At 52.6% G+C, this 19,157-nt stretch overlaps 1 protein-coding gene across 4 annotated transcripts in view; it reads right to left on the reverse strand.

Annotated features, from left to right (window-relative positions):
- Positions 1 to 19,157, reverse strand: part of CSNK1D (casein kinase 1 delta) — a 30,955-nt gene that overhangs the window by 5,312 nt on the left and 6,486 nt on the right. For 2 of the 4 annotated variants that reach the window (XR_009182580.2, XM_004463680.5), the window contains exons 3-8: positions 10,225 to 10,373; positions 9,410 to 9,638; positions 8,280 to 8,450; positions 6,834 to 6,982; positions 4,623 to 4,794; positions 3,965 to 4,104 (exon numbers count right to left, since the gene is read on the reverse strand). Coding sequence is in view for 3 of the 4 variants with exons in the window: in XM_004463680.5 (XP_004463737.1) it covers positions 3,965 to 4,104; positions 4,623 to 4,794; positions 6,834 to 6,982; positions 8,280 to 8,450; positions 9,410 to 9,638; positions 10,225 to 10,373 (1,010 nt within the window). In the remaining variant the exon portion in view is untranslated. Of the gene's footprint in view, positions 1 to 429; positions 2,654 to 3,964; positions 4,105 to 4,622; positions 4,795 to 6,833; positions 6,983 to 8,279; positions 8,451 to 9,409; positions 9,639 to 10,224; positions 10,374 to 19,157 lie in introns of those variants that run through there. The other 2 variants (XM_004463681.5, XM_058284949.2) reach the window with 2 other exon arrangements.

The following is a 19,157-nucleotide window of genomic DNA, read 5'->3' on the forward strand; positions in this document are numbered from 1 at the left end:
CACTGAGAAAGCCGGGGAGCGCCGAGGCCGCAGGAGCCGCTGAATCCAGCAGGGGCTCGAGGGCGACCCCGACACCAAGCATGACGCACGCAGCTGAGCACAACGCGGCACACCTCCCCGTCGCACCCAAGCGCAGACCAGGCGGCCTGGGCGCCCCAGACCTCGGCGCTCCTGCCTGATAGGTCGGCTGGGAGGAGGCCGGCGGGGCTGGGGCTGCCGCACGCTCCTGGGCTCCTTTCCCGGCAGGAGCGGACCCCAGCTGCGGGAAGTCCACGCGCGGAGATGGCAGCCAGAGGACGCCTCTCCCTGGAGCGTCGGCATGCAAGCCCGACCCCTGCGGCCTCCCCCAGCTGGGAGGGGGCGGTCAGCTCCCACCCAGCCCTGAGCCTGGCTGTTCACCGAGACTGGACCCGATGTCAACACACTCACCCAGTGCTGCCTTCCAGCGAGAGACGAGCAGCTACTTGCCGTGGTGTTCGAAAGGAATGCTATTCTGAGGTGGGGAAAAGACAGCTGTTGTAAGTTCTGCTGGGCAGGTAGGCACATGGAGTCCCGGCCCACCTAGTGGCCTGCCTAGCCTGCTCCAAAAATGCTCTTGCCCTCCTCTCCACCAGGTCCTGGACTGTCCATGGGGACTGCCCCTCACGGGGGCTGCCACTTGTGGCTCCGGCTGGGCCCAGCTGCATGCCATAGAGCCGGAAGCCCAAATCATGAGCCCAACTCTCGCTCAAGTGGTCCCGAGAGCAGCTGTCACCCTCCTAGAGCCAACTGAGCAGGCGAATGAGAGGATGGCACTGTTGCCCCCAGCTCGTCTTGCCCGGCTACCTCGAGAACCAAAGGTGCTCAATTTCTACAGGCCAGCGAGGGCCGGGCAGAGTGACACCCCGAGAGTTCAGTACACGGACGACTTGATCCCTTGCAAACGTGACGGGTGTGATAGAAAGGGAGGGGGCAAGCACATAGCCCGGCACAAGGCTTTGCGAGTGGTGCTGGGCGGAGGAGGCCCCCAGGTCCCCCACCAGGAGCCTCCAGGCTCTAGGCGTCTGGCGACGGGTCTGCACCTCACCCAGGTAACACCACAGCTGGGACCCTGGTCCCCCAAGTCAGGCCTGAGTGGGGAGACGGTGCACAAGGTGCCCGGCCGCAAGCGGCCCGGGTCAGCAGGACGAGGACGCAGGTCTCCCAGGGTCCACCCTGCCCAGCCACCCCTCAGGAAGGAGGGTCTCCGAGGGCGGCGTGGTTCTCCCCACAGCAGCACTGGGTCTGACGGCCTCACTCACAGACCTGTCAGCTCCCCCCTGCACACACGGCACCTGCCGTAAACCACGCAGCGCTCCTCCTCCTGGGAGGGTGGCGCAGGCTCTGCAGCAGCCCCCCAGCCCCCAGCTTCCAGACCAGAAGATGGCAGTGGAGTGACGCCTTCCGGTGGACGTCTAGGGAAGGGAGCCCATCAGCGCTGACAGGCACAGCTCAGCCAAGGCCCGAGGGCAGGTGGCGCCCCACAGGCCCCAAAGCTTGGAGCTGAAACACTTCCCAGAGCAAAGTGCCTCACGAGTGAGGGATCCAGCCGCGTGAGGTAACAGAGAAGAGCACAGCGCCAGGACACACTTGGCAGGGCTGGACGTGGGCTCCCAGGACCCCGTCAGCGGCTGGCACAGGCTGGGGGCTGCTCTGGCAGGGAACCAAGAGACATCTGTTTGGAGACTCTTCCCTAACATTAAGCCCCAGGCTGATTTTGCATTTTTTTTTTTTTTTTGGTACTGGAGGCTGGGGATTGAAACCAGCTCAGTGTAAGCGGGAGGCTGGAGCTCAGCCACTGAGCCACATAGCCTTTCCTGAGTTATTTTTCCGTTTGTTTTGTCTGTTTGCCTTTGTTTATTCAGGAGGCACCGGGAACAGAGCCCAGAACACCCGGATTGGAGGGAGGTGCTCAACTGCTTGAGCCACATCTGCTCCTGACTTATTGACGTGGTAAAAAAAAAAACAACAAGAGCACAAACAAGTGTGATTCCAAATTGTAAACCTGCACGAGCCAATGCAGAGCTCCCGGGGGAGGACAACGAAGCACTCCCTGCCCCGCTCTGTCCCTCCAGCTCCGGCCCTGTGCTCGGAGGACCATGCACTGGGTGCTGCCAAAGTCCACTGGGCAGGGAGAAGCCTGCTACCCCCGAGGGCCTTGGGCTTCTTTCCTTTTCCTCAGTGATCCCAAATCCAACAGAAGCCTTCTTCAGGAAGGGAGCAAAGGAGGGAAGCAGCCTGCCCTCCGGGGTCCGGCGTTCAGTGCAGAGAGGGCTGCCGAGCCCGACACGGGCTGCTGGTGCATAGCTGGAGGCTACCTCGCCCAGCGCTGGAGCTGGGGACAGGCTGCCCCGACCAGCTCAAGCTACGGGCTCGACAGGCATGAGGCCTTCCGGGTCTGCTCACTCCTGCAGATTTAGGGGTACAGGACTTGTGGGAAGAACCCCAAAGTCAGGTCTAGGTTCTGCAGGTGGGCGGAGGGTGAGGTACTGGGCGGCCACAGGCTCCGCACAATGGTGCCTCTGCGAGGAGTGTCTAAACCGAGGGCTCTGACCTCGTCCAACTGGAGGAATTCTTCACGCTCCAAGAATGAAACCAGGTAAGCGGATGTTCAAGCTATGTTTTTCTTTGGCATCTTTGGAAGAAAGTTACATGAAAACAGTTTGTTTCTAGTAAATTGGACTCTTCCAGTAGAATTCATTTTATGTGATTAAAGATCAAAGGTCAAGAGCTCTCCACCTGTGGTGCTGCCACGCGCCTCTGCCAGAGGGCCTCCCGGGAGCTGGCTTTGCTAACCACCATGTGGGACCCGCCCAGGCACAGGGCGGCCAGCGCGAGTCCTTGGTTCTTGTTTGTAAACCCAGAAGGTGACAGCGTACCGGACGATTTATCTCTATCTTTGGCTATAATAAAACTGTAACTTTAAGACCAGCGCTTCCACTTGAGTCCTGAATCGTTCTGGGGGATTATCGAGCCCGACAGAGTGCTGGGAACCTGACTTTAGTGGCAGATGGTCAGAAGCGCGGATGGCCAGGGCAAGGGCAATCCTGTAGAGCAGGGGTTCTTGACCAGGGGTCCGTGAGTGTGAACCAAAATTTTAAAAAAACATCCTTGGGGGAAGTGTTGGTGCAGAGGTGGTGGGTTACTAACACTTGGTAGAGCCTGGACTTAGCGAGGGGGTCTGTGGAACAGCAAGGTCAAGAGCCCCTGCCGTGGAGGGTGCCCTTCCCAGAGGTCCAGCCCACTCCCGGCTGGCCAGGAAGCACTCAGAGCTGCTTTGGCAGCTGGCCTTGGAAACAGCTGTGGCAGTTGCGGAAGGTTCTGACATTACACATCCCCTAGCCACCCGAAGAGTAAAGACCCTGAAAGCTGCTGGAGGACAAAAACTGGTTCTGCACATTAAACGTGGTTCCGTCTGCTGAAAAGAGGCAAAGTTAAGAGTCTGCCAGAGAACGACACTGAAAAGCAAGAATGGAAGGAGAGGCTATTAGTGGAGGAAAACGGCCTGAGAGAAGAGACATGCGGGACAGGCGATGCACACCTGTCCCACCTTGGCATGTGGACAGACAAGGGCACGCCCGGGGAAGGCTGCCCCAGGGGCCCTCATGCCCAGGCAGGGCACGTGAGCGGCCCAGGGCGGCTCCCAGCTGACCCGCACGCACGACGCAGACCCCAGGCTGGGCCAGCAACGCCCCCCTCGCCACCAGCCCTTGGCCAGTGCCAGCTCCTGTTCCCACAAGCACCACAGCTAGGCGAGCCCCAGGCAGGCTGGCTCCGAGGCGCTCTTTCGCAGGCCAGAACCACAGAGATGGAGAGCGAGCACGGAAGGAAGCAGGAGGAAACCCTAAGAAGACATGTCCCCTTTCCTTCGGTACCACAGAACCAGCTCACAGGGAGGAGCAAAGCCCCGCCGCCCGCGCCCACCCGGCCAGCTGAGAGGCCACACCTGTGAGGTGGACATGCGAGAGGTATCTTGTCGGCCGGTTAGGTCGGATGAGGAGATGTTGACAGGGGCGCCACGGTGCAGCCGCATGCTCACTTTCCGCTCTCTTTCCATGCCAGACACGGGCCTGGGAGAGGTGTTCGCTGCAGGAAAGGAAAGGCAGGCAAGGTGAGGCCTGCTGCTCCCCACCAACGGGGACACTCTCCCCACTAGCAGGGGACCCGCCCCTGCCTCAGGGCCAACAAAGCAGTGGGTGGGTGGGACCTGAAGCTCCAGGCCCAGGGAGAGGGGTCTGGGGGACCTTGCCAGGAGGCAAGCTCAGCCAGTTTCCAGGCCAGGGCCCAACCCTGTGCTCACCACGCCCGCCGCAGGGGCAGGGGACACTTGCATAACAAGAAATTTGACACAAGAGATGGGAAGAGTAACAGCAAAGCTTCCTAAAAAGCAGGGCAGCCGTTCCAGGCCCACCTGGGCGCACACAGCACAGCCCCCCAGTGACCCCAGGCACGGAGGTGCCGCCCCAGGGCTGCGTGCTGGAGCCCAGGTGTCCCAGAGCCGGTCAGCTCTCCCCATCAAAAGCACCCGAGGAGCAACCACAACCCAGGTGTCTGCCGAGGGAGCACCCGGAAGAGGGTGAGCCGCCCTCGCCGGCACCACTCACCAGTGTGTGAGGTGGGGGTGAGGGGCGTGGGAGGGGCCACCTCCTGCGTGCCCCGCAGCCGGCCCGAGGCTGTGGAGGGGAGGCCCCGGGTGGCTGGATTGCGAGCATGTCTCAGTCGCTCCTCTCGATCCCGGCGTTCACGCTCAGCGTCGTCAGCTGCCCGGCTGGCACCCTTAGAAAGGAGGTGAGACCAGAACAGAGTTGGACTTTGCAAATCAGAAAACGTCTTCCTTGCCAGAAGCAGGCGCAATCTTGCCGCCAATCCCAATGAGCACCAAAACAAGGCTCTAGAGGCAAAGAACTTTAACCTTCTTTTCCTTCCCCAACACGCTGGAGGAGAACCACTCCTGCCCTGAAATTTTATCCAAGAGATTTAGAAACAGTAACAAAGAGTCTGTGACCAGGATGTCTCAAAAGGCACGTTCCTGGGCTGCTTGCTCCTGGCCCACCTCTGCTGGGACGGAGACCCAAGGAGCAAACCCAGCGGCCATTCTCAGCTGGGGGGGCAGGCCGCAGCCTCCCTGACCTCCCCAGCCCTCCAGCACCGCGAGGCAGACCCCCTGTGGGGAACAAGATGGAGGGAGGGGACAGCCACAGCAACGACAGAGGCAGTGTTGGGGCCAGATGGCAGTGCACAGCAGCGTGGGCTGCTTTCAGTGGCCAAGGGGCCAGCTAGGAGGTCCAGGCCCCAACCTGGGGGGGCACCAGGTCAAGAGGAAGCCACGGGGCTCATGCCAGGAGGCCTCTGTGGGGCCCCATCCACCTGCTCATGCCCAGCAAGGGCCAATTAAGCTTCCAGTTAAATGCAAGGGTTTCACATAAGTGCTTAGGCTACAGATCAAATCCCAACTGCTCCAAGGCAGGGGTCTGCAAACTGCAGCCCCGCACCTGCACTCGTTACCACACTCATTCAGACTGCCCGTGGTCACTTTTACGTGGCCCCTGCAAACTCGAGTAGATGACACTAGTGTGGCCCACAAAGCTGGACTGTTTACTATGTGTCTCTTCAGGGAAAATCTGGCTGACCTCTAAGGGATGGACGATGCCAGGGTAAGTTGGCTCTGCAAGGAGGGACCACACTGGAGGGGGTGGACCCAAGGTGGCTGAAGTAAGGCCACCTGCCTGGAGGTGTGACCTCTCTGCTGAGCTCCCTCGTGCTCCCAGAGGACACTGGGACCCCACCCCAGCTGGGAAGACGTGCGCGTGCCAGCCTGGTGGGCACTCTCCTCCCAACAGCCTGGGTCTTGCCTGCGCAGCACAGGACTGGCCACGGCCATGTCCTCGGAGGCCTGCAGCCACTCCCAATGCGCCCCGGGCGGGCACCTGTGCGCCCTGTGAGCTGTCTGGTGATGCGTCCTGCTTTGCCCCCTCTGAAAAGGGGTCCTGCTCTTCAGTCAGATTCTGCTACTCTGGAAAAGTTCCAATTGCTATTTTTAACTAACTCCACAGAACACGCTGTCAGTGAAAAAGGAAGTAAAGGTTCCCCCAAAGCTTGAATTCTGGCAGTAGCTCATGTTCCTAGTCCTGGATGAGGTACTAATTTGAGAGAGGAGTGAACCAAAGCCCAAGGTGCTCTCCGCCTACACCTTGTGGCACTCAACATACCTCTTCATGAATAAACTGGGTACCACAGGAAACCAACCGTACAGCTAGCTTATTATAGGGCAGCGCAGCATGCCACCGAGGCCGCCCCCTGAACTAAGACGACAAGCACCACACTGCCTCCTGGGTGTCCTCAGGGGCCTGGGTCGGGGTCTGGCCTGGAGAAGTCGTGGGAGCAGGAAACAGGGCTGGGGGTGCAGACAAACCCAACAGGCCATGAGTCTGGGACCTCAGGCACAGCCCTCCTTCAAAACAATGCCACTTCCTGTTCATAAGTCATGTCAGCACTGTGCCCAAACTGCCACTCTCGGGGTGGAGGAAGATGACGACGCGCCCTCCCAACCTAAGCTGAGCAAGCCAAGGAAGTGCTCTGCGTCGGGGACACTGGCGACCGAAGCTTGGAGGACGCCTACTGGCCCTCCAGAGAGCCCATGTTACCCCAAAAAGTCTAAGAACAGCCAGGTGCACTTGGCTTCCACGAGGCAGTAAATCTGCCCCCACACTGACGACACGTAGAACCTGAGCCGTGAGAGGCAACAGGGTCCCTGAGCTGAGGGTCTGTGTCCCCTCACAAAACCAGTCAGTGGGCAAGCTGGCAGTGCCACTTACGAATTTGAGCATGTTCCAGTCAAACACATAGTCATAGGAGAAGCCCTGGCGGTGGAAGAGGTTCCTGAAGAGCTGCCTCAGGTACGAGTAGTCAGGCTTATCATCAAAACGCAACGAACGGCAGAAATTCAGATATGTGGCAAATTCAGCTGCAAAACAGTAAGAAATTCAAAGCTAACTAACATTATCTTACCTTCTGCTACCAACACATAAGATACAAAACAGATGAACTCTGAAATACCAATAACATGTATGACAGCTTGATATTATTCATGAATTTCAAAAAGAGATATCTGCGTATGTTTGTAAACTGGTCTGATACCCTTTGCCTGTATTAGATTCAACTGAGACATCTAATTAAATTATGTTAAGATTAGGGCTTTGAGTCTCTGGTCCTTTTTGGGCTACATAAATGGACAATCAAGACGACAGAGGTACATTCATGAGGAAAGAGGAAGGGAGCACCATAGACATGAAGGATGACTCTGCAGGCCCGGGAAGAGAGATGAGCCTGATGGCCCACAGCTGACCTTGTGGAGACCAGGGCAGCTGAGCTGGGAAGGAAAAGAGCTCTGGGGAGAAACAAGCCCTGTGCCAGCCTGCAGCTGAGAGCAGAAGAAGCTGGTCCCATGGAGCCTTAAGAAGAGGAAGGCTGAGCCCTCGCAGACATCGCCTGCCATCTTGCTTCAACACCTGGCAAATGACTCTGGGTAAGAAAGTTCCTCTTATGGTACCTTGAATTAGACTCTTTAAGGTCTTGAGACTCTAAGCTTCTATCCAAAATAAGTACTCTTTATAAAAGCCAACAAGGTCTGGTACTTTGCATCAGCACCCCTTTGGCCGACTAAAACAACATGTTTAAACAGGCCTCAGGGAGTGGACATGGCTGAGTGCCTGCTTCCCACGTGCGAGGTCCCAGTGCCTCCTAAAAAAAACAAAAACAAACAACAAGCAAAAACAAATGAGGAAAAAAAACCAGTCAGGGGAGCTGATGTGGCTCAGGGGTTGAGTGCCACTGGCTTCCTACATATGAGGTCCTGGGTTCAATCCCCATCCCCAGTATCTCAAAAAAATAAGTCCAACATTGTAAAACACAAATATCACCTAAAGCATTTGCTATGGGGCAGCCGCCCTGCACCATCAAAGGAAAGTCCCCTGGGGTGCGGCCAGGAGACCTCTGCCAGTGTGAAGAGCAGGCTATGACCTGTCCACTCACTGCCCTCCAAACAACTTGGGGTGCTGAGAGTGGGAGACGGTGTGCTGGGTCCAGCTCCCCTGGAGCACCTGTCCCCAGAGGGCCCTCGGGGCACTGGCCATGACTTCCCTGCACAGACTCCCCCTCACCGCAGACGGCACGGGGCGGAGCTGTCGTGGGATGTCAAGCACGAGTCCCCCTGGAGCCGGGTGGGAGCCACGAGCCGCAGCACTCTGGGCGAGCAGACTTACAAGGGTAGCCTTTACACAGCACCTCGATGGGCGTGGACATCTTCTTCTCACTAATCCTTTCGTATTTTTGTCTCTTGGTGGCAGCCTTCAGCCCCTGCCAGGGGAGAGAGCCCAGGTTGAAGTACATAAGCACGTAGCCCAGAGACTCCAGATCGTCGCGCCGAGACTGCTCTGGAAAGAAACAGGAAAGGAAATGCTTAAAGAATAGCACATGTGCTTACAGAACTACGCAGCACACGTATTAAAAAAAACAGAAGACACCGGCTAACACTTAATGCAAAAATGGACTTTATACCAAGAGCATCTTGCTTTGCTGGAAGTTGCTCCTCACGGGCTCTTAGGAAATCTCCAACACTTCTGACTGGGTGACCTCAATGTCAGAGGGGACCCGACATGAACATGTTGGAAACATCAGTGCTCACTGGCCCCACCCAACCTTACAACAAAGCTCCTCCAAGCCCAGGCCACACCCTCCTGCCGCAAAGACCAGGTAACACCTCCACCTAGGCGGTAGCAGTTTGTTACTATTGATGAATTCCAAAAAGAAATACTGGATTATGTTCGTAAACTATCTTTTCCTCTGGGCACATTAGATTACACTGGATTCAGAGATTCTTGATTAAGTAATTATGTAAACCTATTGTGCAAGTAGGGCACCTTTGGTGGGTGGGGACTCCCAGATAAAAGGCATAGTAAAGGACAGAGTTGAGGATTTCCGATGTTGGAGTCTGATGCTGAAGCCTTAAGCTGGAGCCCCAGGAAGGAAGCTCACAGAGGAAAGAGAAGCCAGCCCCAGGAAGAGAGGAACCCTGAGCCCAGAAAGAAGCAAGACCCTGGAAGGGAGGAACCCAGGAAGCCTGAACCCTCGCAGATGTCAGCAGCCATCGTGCTCCAACACGTGAAAATAGATTTTGGTGAGGGAAGTGACTTATGCTTTATGGCCTGGTATCTGTAAGCTCCTACCCCAATAAATACCCTTTAAAAAAACCAAGCAGTTTCTGGTATTTTGCATCAGCGCCCCTTTGGCTGGCACACAGCCTTTGGAGAACAAACATCCTCATGGCCCCTAGGGCTTGTGAGCCGCCAGCTGACAAGAGTAGGTGTAGGAGGCCACCACCCCAGGAGCTCACCGATGCCCAGGTGGGTGTTGATGGAGGCGTAGCGGGCAGTGCCGGTCAGGTTCTTGTTCTCCCGGTAGGGGATGTGCTGGTGGGTGCGGGCATCCCGGTACTTCTTGGCCAGCCCAAAGTCGATGATGTAGACCAGGTTGCCCTTCTTCCCCAGCCCCATGAGGAAGTTGTCGGGCTTGACGTCGCGGTGGATGAAGTTCTTGGAGTGGATGTACTCGATGCGGCTGATCTGTAAGCAGAGAAGCAGGGGCAGGGGGTTGAACTCCAGAGTGGTGAGGCTGTAAAACCATTATGTTTGGGAGAACTATGTCTGAAACTCCACATTCTGTACCCCTCAGTCCAGAACAGACTTAATCAGGAAGGGCAGACACCGAACTGACCAAAGGTGCCTCCCAAGGACAGCTCCCAGTGCCCCCGTAGACGGGTCAGGCACCTCCTCCTTGCTGGCTCTGGCAGGGGAAGGACAGAGAGCAGACGGACGGGTCAGGGTGCTTCTAGACGGTGTTCGGCACCAGCTGTCCTCTCTGACCACCTGTGCACAAGACACTGCTGAGGGTCCAATGGGGGCCCAAAGAACCAGGAGTCTCCACACAACCTGACGTGCTGTGAGCATGTCACGCACAGGGGCCTTGAAACCAAATCAACCAGGACATCCTCTTGTGGCAAGAGTTAAACCATTTCCCATTTTTCTCCCCATGCCTTAACAGGCACAGTAACAAAGAGGACAGCTACTGGGAAATTCACCAAACGTGCACATCAAACAAACAAACACTGAAGTGCCTACTTTGCTGGTAACTTCCCCAAACGAATCTCACCATCTGGTCCGCCAGCAGCAGCACCGTCTTGAGGCTGAACTTCCTCGAGCAGAAGTTGAAGAGGTCCTCGAGGCTGGGCCCCAGCAGCTCCATCACCATGACATTGTAGTCGCCCTCGGCCCCACACCACCGGATGGTAGGGATGCCCACTGCGAGAGACAGGCAGTGCAGCTCAGTGCAGGGCCTGCGCGCCCACCTGCCCACCTCCACGCCGCAGCACAGGCCCCACCGGCCCCCAGAGTTGGGCTCTCAATTGGGTTAGGAAACCACCATGTGGGATAAATGCTGCCCAGCAGGAGTCAGGCAGGAGAGAGTGGCTTGGGCTGCATGGCCAGCTGGGCCATTCGGAAACAGCATCATCCTGGAGAAAGAGCAGAGAGGATTTGCAAGGAAGATCTGGAGTGCAAGGCGGAGCTACCAGCTACCACTTTTAGGCAGAAGAGAAAAAACTGTTTTAAGGTTACACTAGTGCTGACAGAAACAAACTGGTTAAAAGAAAAGCAAAAGCAACAAAACCAGTTGAGGATTCACACAATAATCCAGGCTTGAAATAGATAAATTAATGGCAATAAAAAAAGAGAGTTTAGGTGGCGGACTTGGCCCAGTGGTTAGGGCGTCCGTCTACCACATGGGAAGTCCGCAGTTCAAACCCCGGGCCCCCTTGACCCGTGTGGAGCTGGCCCATGTGCAGAGCTGCTGTGCGCAAGGAGTGCCCTGCCATGTAGGAGAGCCCCACGCGCAAGGACTGCGCCCCGTAAGGAAGCCGCCCAGCGCGAAAGAAAGTGCAGCCTGCCCAGGAACGGCGCCGCACACACAGAGAGCTGACACAACAAGATGACGCAACAAAAAGAAATACAGAATCCCGTGCCACTGACAACAACAGAAGCAGACAAAGAAGACAACACAGCAAATAGACACAGAGAACAGACAACTGGGGTGGGGGTGAAGGGGAGAAAAATAAATAAATCTTTTAAAAAAAAGAGAGAGTTTATAAATCAACATTTAAAAAAAACAAATTCACTTTTGAAAAACTGGGCAAAAACCCTAGACACTTCAAAAAACAATACTCGACTGGCATATGGTCTATGAAAAGATGCACAGAACAATTCTAATTAAAACCACAATTTGATACCATTTCAAGTCAACAAGAACAGTTAGACCAAAAAAAAAAAAAAAAAAAGTTCAAGGACAGCAGGACGGGGAAGCCAGCTCCTGCACTCACAGGGGAGCGTCCTATCAGCTCTGCAGCCCGCACTCAGCAACTGTGCACACGGCCTCCTCCAGGCCTGGGACCCTCGCAGAGGGGCCCGGGCAAGGACGCCCAGGGCAGCCTTCGATGGAGACGAGCGCTCCACAGTACGTCGTTCACAAGACTGCCTTCGGCATCCTCAGCAGCGGGGACGCTTTCTTCTTCAGCACTCACAGGAAGGCGTGTCCAAAGACAGGGTCCCAACCACACGCCTGCGCTGACACGGCCTCGTGAGCCAGCGAGTGAGGTCATCTTCCACAGCCTTGCAGTACAGATTCACCTTTTCATCAGCTACAGAGCATTCCATACAAATTCCATTTGGAAAATATACCACAATTTACCTATTCTTCTTTTATTTAATTTTTATTTCTCCTGTTATAAACAGTGCTGCTGTTAAGTGCATTCCTATCCATGAAATATTTTGTTCATATCTTGTTTTTTTTTCCTCCAGGTACATTCCTAGGAACATAGTTGCTGGGCCGCAGGTTATAAATTATTTGACTATACAAGATAATGTCAACATTTGCCAAAATAGATTAACCAATTTACACTTCAGCAACTATTGAGTTCTGCTTGATCTGTATCCTCTCCAATGCTCAGTATTATCAGAACTCTTTTTTTTTTTAAGTCAATCTAGTAGATGTAAAAGGATGTCTATTCAACTCACTTTGGATCTTTTCAGGTCCTGATTTGCCATGCACATTTTTTTCTTCTCTGAAATGCCTATATGTGGCTTTTCCCAATTTCTTCTATCAGGGTGTAACTTTTTCCTACTACTTACAGCAGTTTTTTTAATGTTCTGGATACTAAAGCACTGTTGGTTTTATGAAAGGCAAATGTTTTCTCTCCATTAATGGCATGTTTTTCATTTTCTTTTAGTCTTTTGCTGAAGAGGGGCACCGAATTTTTTTTTTTTTAAGATTTATTTATTTATTTAATTCCCGCCCCCCCTCCCCTGGTTGTCTGTTCTTGGTGTCTATTTGCTGCGTCTTGTTTCTTTGTCTGCTTCTGTTGTCGTCAGCGGCACGGGAAGAGTGGGCAGCGCCATTCCCGGGCAGGCTGCTCCCTCCTTCGCGCTGGGCGGCTCTCCTTATGGGGTGCACTCCTTGCGCGTGGGGCTCCCCTACACGGGGGACACCCCTATGTGGCAGGGCACTCCTTGCGCGCATCAGCACTGCGCATGGCCAGCTCCACATGGGTCAAGGAGGCCCGGGGCTTGAACCGCGGGCCTCCCATGTGGTAGACGGACGCCCTAACCACTGGGCCAAGCCCGCTTCCCTGGGGCACCTAATTTTAATGACAGTGAGCACAGGTCCACCAGTTCCTTTATGAGTAAGGCTTTTGAGTCTTACATAAGAACCCCTTCCTATCCTGAGTCAAAGAGATGCTCTTACTATTTTCTTTTACAAGTTTGAAAGGTACTTCTACTTCCAGCCAAAGTTAGTTAACAGGGATCCAATTCACCCTCGTGCCTAAACAAACTGGGGGGGGGAGACAACAAAAAAAGCTTAAAAACAACTGAAAAGACAGTAGCTAAGGCACTGGACATTAGACAGCAAATGACAATGACACCTGAGGGACAGGAAGCAAAGTAGCCTGAGGACTGCCCAGCTGATGTTTGGAGGCATAGCAGGCCTGAGGACAGGTAGAGGACAGAGGCAGAGCTGGCAGCCATCCTGGTAGAGAAGAGGTGGGACCAAGGTAGCAGGAGTCCCCACCAAGGGCAGGGGGGCATCACCCTGCCTCAGTGGTGGGGACTAGTTAGCCCGGACCCAGCACTGCCCAGACCACCAGCAAGCAGTCAAAGCAAAAAGAGAACAGACCAAGTGAAAACTTCATTCTGGAACAAAGCTCAAGAAGAATTTATAGCAACAGTGAGCATGCAAAAGGGTAAAATCCACAATGTTAAGAACAATCAGAGCTTACCAGGCATGCTACGCCACAAACCATATTGTGGGAAGAGTAAACCCATCAAAAATGACCCAGAAGTGGGGAGCAGGAGGAGCTCAGTGGTTGAGCGCCTGCTTCCCACGTATGAGGTCCTGGGTTCAGTCCCAGGAACCTCTTAAAAAAAACAAACAAGCACAAACTTAGAAGGAAGCGGAAGTGGCTCAAGCGGTTGTGCACCTGCTTCCCACAAGGGAGGCCTCGGGTTCAGTTCCTGGTACCTCCTAAAAACAACAAGCAAAAGAAAAAAAAACAAAAACCAACTCAGGGAGGGAAGTTGATGCGGCTCAGTGGTTGAGTGCCAGCCCCTGGGGCCTCAAAAAAAAATTACTTAGATCTCTTAAAGATATGACTATCTAAACAAAAACAACGTAACATAGGCTAACAAACAGAAGCAAATGCATAGCCCCACAGAGGGGGTGGGGTGGAACTGCGTGCTGCTGGGAGGTTCTTAGACTACATATGAGGTGGTTTATCCCTTAGACTATGGTAAGCTAAAGACAACAATGATACACTCTAAGTCAACCGCTAAAATGAAACAGAAATACACAGCAAACAGCAAGATAATGGACTCCAATCCAACTCTGTCAGTCTTCACATTAAACATAAACAATCTCAAGACCCCAATTCAGGTAGACTTTCCCAGACTGGACAGAGAAGACCCAACTATATATGCTGCCTACAAAAAACATGCTTTAGGTACAAATTATATACCTGCCACTGACAGAAGAAAGCTGGAGCGGCTCTATCAGCATCAGACAGGGGGCACAGACGAATGCACAAGGCCAATTTACAAGGGGACTCTGCAAACCTATACATTCACACAGCTAACAACATCACAACACATAAAGCAAAGTTCTCAGGGAGACAGACAACGCTGCAATTTTTATCCGGGACTTCAACAACCCTCTCAACAGGAGAACACACACACTTCTCAAGCACATGCAGAATATTTACCAAGATAGGCCAGATTCTGGACTATAAAATAAATCTGGATAAATGTAAAAGACTTCAAGTTATATAAAATATGCTCTCAAATGACACTGAAATTTAATTAGAAGTAAATAAGAGAGCCCTCTGGAAAATTCCCAAATATAAGGAAGCTAACACACTTCAAAATAATACATGCACATCGACAAGGAAATCAAAAAGGGAAACTAGCAAGTAATTAGAACTGAATGAAAATGAGAACACGACATACCAGAATTTATGGGATGTCACGATAGTAGAACTTAAGGGGGATATTAACAGCAAATAAATGCTTAAATAAGAATATTAGTAAACAAATGCCTATGCTGGGTCTCAGGTCAGACTTCAGCTTCCACCTTAAGAAAGAAAAAGAACAAATTAAACCCAAAGTAAGCAGAACAACGGCAATAATAAAATTAGTACAGAAATCAATGAACTAGAAAACAGAAACAACAGAGGAAAATAACTGAAACCAAAAGCTGGGTCTCTGATCAGAAAGAAAGACGAAGACACAAATTACTAGATCCCACACATATTATAAGGCTGACTGGGAGATACTGTGAATGTCAATAAATCCAAGTTTCTTTGAAAGACACCAACTACTAAAGGCCCCATGTACGGCTGGTGAGAATGTCAAATGGTGCAACCACCGTGGAAAACAGTTTGCCGTTTCTGTTAAAACATTCACCTACCTCTTGACTCAGCCATTTCCCTCAGGGAAAAGGAAATACGTACATGCAAATTTGATACCTGAGTATTAACAGCAACTTTTTTGTAACCGGAACCAACAAAGGTGTGTGAACAGGTGAATGTATAAAGAAACTGGGGCACATCCATACCACAGTCAACTAGTCAGCAGTGAAGAGGAATGAGCAACCACTACACACAACACGGAGCAATCTCAAAAGAAGTATAGGGAAAGACACCAGCTCCTCCCCCAAAACTAGCAGCATGGTAATTGGCACTTACACGACCTTCCAGACACCAGCTCAGCTGTAGCCACAGGAGGTGGGTCAGCGTGGCTGGGGACAGAAGGCAGAGGAGGGAGTAATGAAGGGCCCACAGAAAGTTTTGGGGTGATAGACAGGTGTCTGTTATGGTAATGGCTCCATGAGAATATACACACATCAAAACTTATTCAACTGGGAGCGGATGTGGCTCAACTGGTTGAGTGTCCAGCTCCCACGTGGGAGGTCCCGGGTTCATTTCCCGGTGCCTCCTGAAAAAACAAACAACAAGCAAATGAAAAAACCAACTCAGGGAAGCTGATGTGGCTCAGTGATTGAGTGCCGGCTTCTGAAGTCCTGGGTTCAATCCCCAGCCCCTAGTACCTAAACAAACAAGCAAAAACAACAAAAACCACAAAAAACTTAAATCAATTGTATACTCTAAATACACGTAGTAACACTACATACCAATTATACCTCAATAAAAATAAGACTTTTAAAAAAACACAAAAAAGTTCTAAAGTTTCACTTTTCACATTTAAGTCCCTTGATCAATTTGGAAAGTGAATTTTACAACAACCGACCGTCCCGAGCACTGCCTATGCGCAAGCCCCTTGCCCACCAACCTGCAATTCTTCCTCTGAGAAGTCACAATTCCATATCCAAACCAGAGTCTGTTTCGGGTCAGTTCCAAGGTCACTTTTTATATCTCTGTGCTTTTAGAATGTTTTTAACACAGTATTTTATTCAGTATCTGTACCGGTTACACCTTCCTGTAACATTGGATGTACAATGCACACTCACGTCTCCCTAGCTGTCTCAGTACCATCCTTCATAGCTCCCAACCACAAATTTGCCACTCCCCAAAAAAACGTAGGTGGGCAGGTGTGTAAGGTGGAAGACAAGACCACTTCAGGGCCGAAGCCACCATTTCTACTGCTCAGGTGCAGGCAAGCCCATCCTCAGCTGTGGACCTCCTCGCCAGAACCCACGTGCCATTCAGCCTTCCCCAGGAGCAGCTGCAAACCCAGTAACTGCTTCCTCCTGAGGACTAACTGAAGAAGGGAGTGGTCTAAGGCTACCTTTTTTTGCGTTATCAATATTGGAAAGAAGGGAAGTGGACTTGGCTCAATGGATAGAGCGTCCACCTACCACATGGGAGGTCCGTGGTTCAAACCCACGGCCTCCTGACCCGTGTGGAGCTGGCCCACGTGCAGTGCTGATGCATGCAAGGAGTGCCGTGCCACGCAGGGGTGTCCCCTGCGTAGGGGAGCTGCACGTGCAAGGACTGCACCTCATAAGGAGAGCAACCCAGCGCTAAAGAAAGTCCAGCCTGCTCAAGAGTGGCACCACACACACGGAGAGCTGACGCAACAAGATGATACAACAAAGAGAGATGCAGATTCCTGTGCAGCTGACAAGAATAGAAGCAGACACAAAAGAACACACGGTGAATGGACAGAGAGAGCAGACAACTGGGGTGGGAGGGGGAGAAGGGAGAGAAATAAATACTATATATATATATATATATATATATACACACACACACACACACACATGAAAGAGCATTTCAACTGGCTCTATGTTCGCTTGGCAGGCCACACGGTTGTGATAAAAAATTGATGTCCATCTAAGCTTTTCACCAATACAGCTAATTCTAACTTGTGTCTGCTATTTCAGGTATCTATCTCCCCAACCACGTTTTGGAGGCGGAAGCGGCATCTGGGGATACATTCCTGATGGGAAGGCCGCCAGGGCAGTGGCCGCTCCTTTCCCTGGGGGCAGAGAGAGCCAGCAGCAGCCCAGGAGCTCCAACACTCTGGGTCCAATCTGCATCCTTTGGAAAGTTACTCAACCTTCCTGTGCCTTAGTTTCCTCATCCATAACGAGGCTGAAGGAACCACAAAGAACGGGTCTGGGTGGTGAATGCAATACACCTAAGGCGCTTTTAACAATTCCTGACACAACATGTTTTTCTAAATGCCGACTCCTCACACAGCAGCCCTAGCTGGCCCATGGGCCAGCATGTCACCACCACCCAGGACACTTCCCAAATAAGTCCTCCCATCTTCCAACAAGCTTTGAAAACAGAACTTGGCCACTCGGCTCTTGGCTTTCTCCTAAACACAGTCAGTACAAAGTCCCAATTAGGGGCAAGAAAGATAGAACTCAGCACCACTTCTCGACTCTCACTTAAAAGGAATAAAACACACAATTAGAGACGATTGCTGTCCCTTCCAGAAGACAAGACAATCCACACCCACCTACACGAGACGGTGCAGCAAAAAGCTGGTCTGACAGCAGAGGTGTTGGTTTCTGGGTAAACCAGTTCCTCCGTGCTCTATCTGCTGGTCCCTGAGTTTAAGTCTTTAGAATGAGTGCAAATAACATTCCAGAATGACTTCTGTGGTTTCCTGGCCATAACTTGCTTTCTGAAATAGTGATCTTTATACTGTTCTCCAACTGTGCTTTTAAAACAAACATAAAGGGAAACGGACTTTGGCCCAGTGGTTAGGGCGTCCGTCTACCACATGGGAGGTCCGCGGTTCAAGCCCCGGGCCTCCTTGACCCGTGTGGGAGCTGGCCATGTGCAGTGCTGATGCGCGCAAGGAGTGCCGTGCCACGCAAGGGTGTCCCCGCGTGGGGGAGCCCCACGCACAAGGAGTGCGCCCATGAGGAAAGCCGCCCAGCGTGAAAAGAAAGAGCAGCCTGCCCAAGAATGGCGCCGCCCACACTTCCCGTGCCGCTGACGACAACAGAAGCGGACAAAGAAACAAGATGCAGCAAATAGACACCAAGAACAGACAACCAGGGGAGGGGGGGAAATTAAATAAATAAATAAATCTTTTAAAAAAAACCAAAAAAACATAAAATAAAACTGATCTGTGTTTAGTAAATGGCCAAGGCTGTGCTTTGCATTCAAAGTCTAGATGTAGGAAAGTCCATTTTCAGAAATTTTTGGCTTTCAGGATCCTTGAGAAGAGGCATGGGCAAGATGAAGAGACCATGCACCTCAAGACACTCTAAATCAGTGGTTCTGGACAGGGAGTGCTTCTGTCCCTGAGGCATCTGGCCGTGCCTGGAGACACGTCTGGTTGTCACAGCTGGAATCTTGTGGGCAGAGTCCAGGGGCGCTGCTCAATGTCCTATAGCACAGAGGACAGATGGCCTCCAACAGATGGCAGCAGTGCCGTGGTTGTGAAACCCTGCTCTAGACCGCTGAGCTCTTCTCTGCTGGGGCCCAAGCCTGCTCAACCCGCTTCCACCCTGGGTTCCAGGTGACCCTCTCCTTCCTCTGCCTCGGGCACCCCAGTGCGCAAGGAGGGTTCTAGTGGCCATGCAGCTCCTGTTCGACTCACCCTAGCACCAGGCTCCACCCGACCCCAAAGGCCACATTCTCAAGTCACCTCCTCCTCTCTCCTTGTCACAACCTGAGGAGCTATGTAGACGGTTCCTAATGCCCCCACACAACCCAACCTCCCCTGGGGGCTGCAGGAGTGCACACACAGGCCAGGTCCTTGGCTGACCTCTATCTGGGGATGAGAGGAGGGAGGGAGTGCAACTGCAGGACTATCTATGAGGCTTTGGGGCATTATCTGCTGCTGTATGTGGATACAAACCTAGAATGCGACTAATTTTTTTTTTGAGGAGAGATGCCAAAAGCCAAATGAACAGTCCTCCCTTTTCCACTGATAAGGTTAATAAAGGCTCTGAAACAAGCTTTCCTATGGTGAGTGCTTAGAAAATTTGTCACCCTCCAATCTGCATCTACTTGAAAGTATCACCTCAGAGGGATCCAACTCCAGTTCTCCAAAGAGGAA

Source organism: Dasypus novemcinctus, chromosome 21 (genome assembly GCF_030445035.2).
Source record: "Dasypus novemcinctus isolate mDasNov1 chromosome 21, mDasNov1.1.hap2, whole genome shotgun sequence".
In the NCBI taxonomy this organism is placed as follows: Eukaryota; Metazoa; Chordata; class Mammalia; order Cingulata; family Dasypodidae; genus Dasypus; species Dasypus novemcinctus.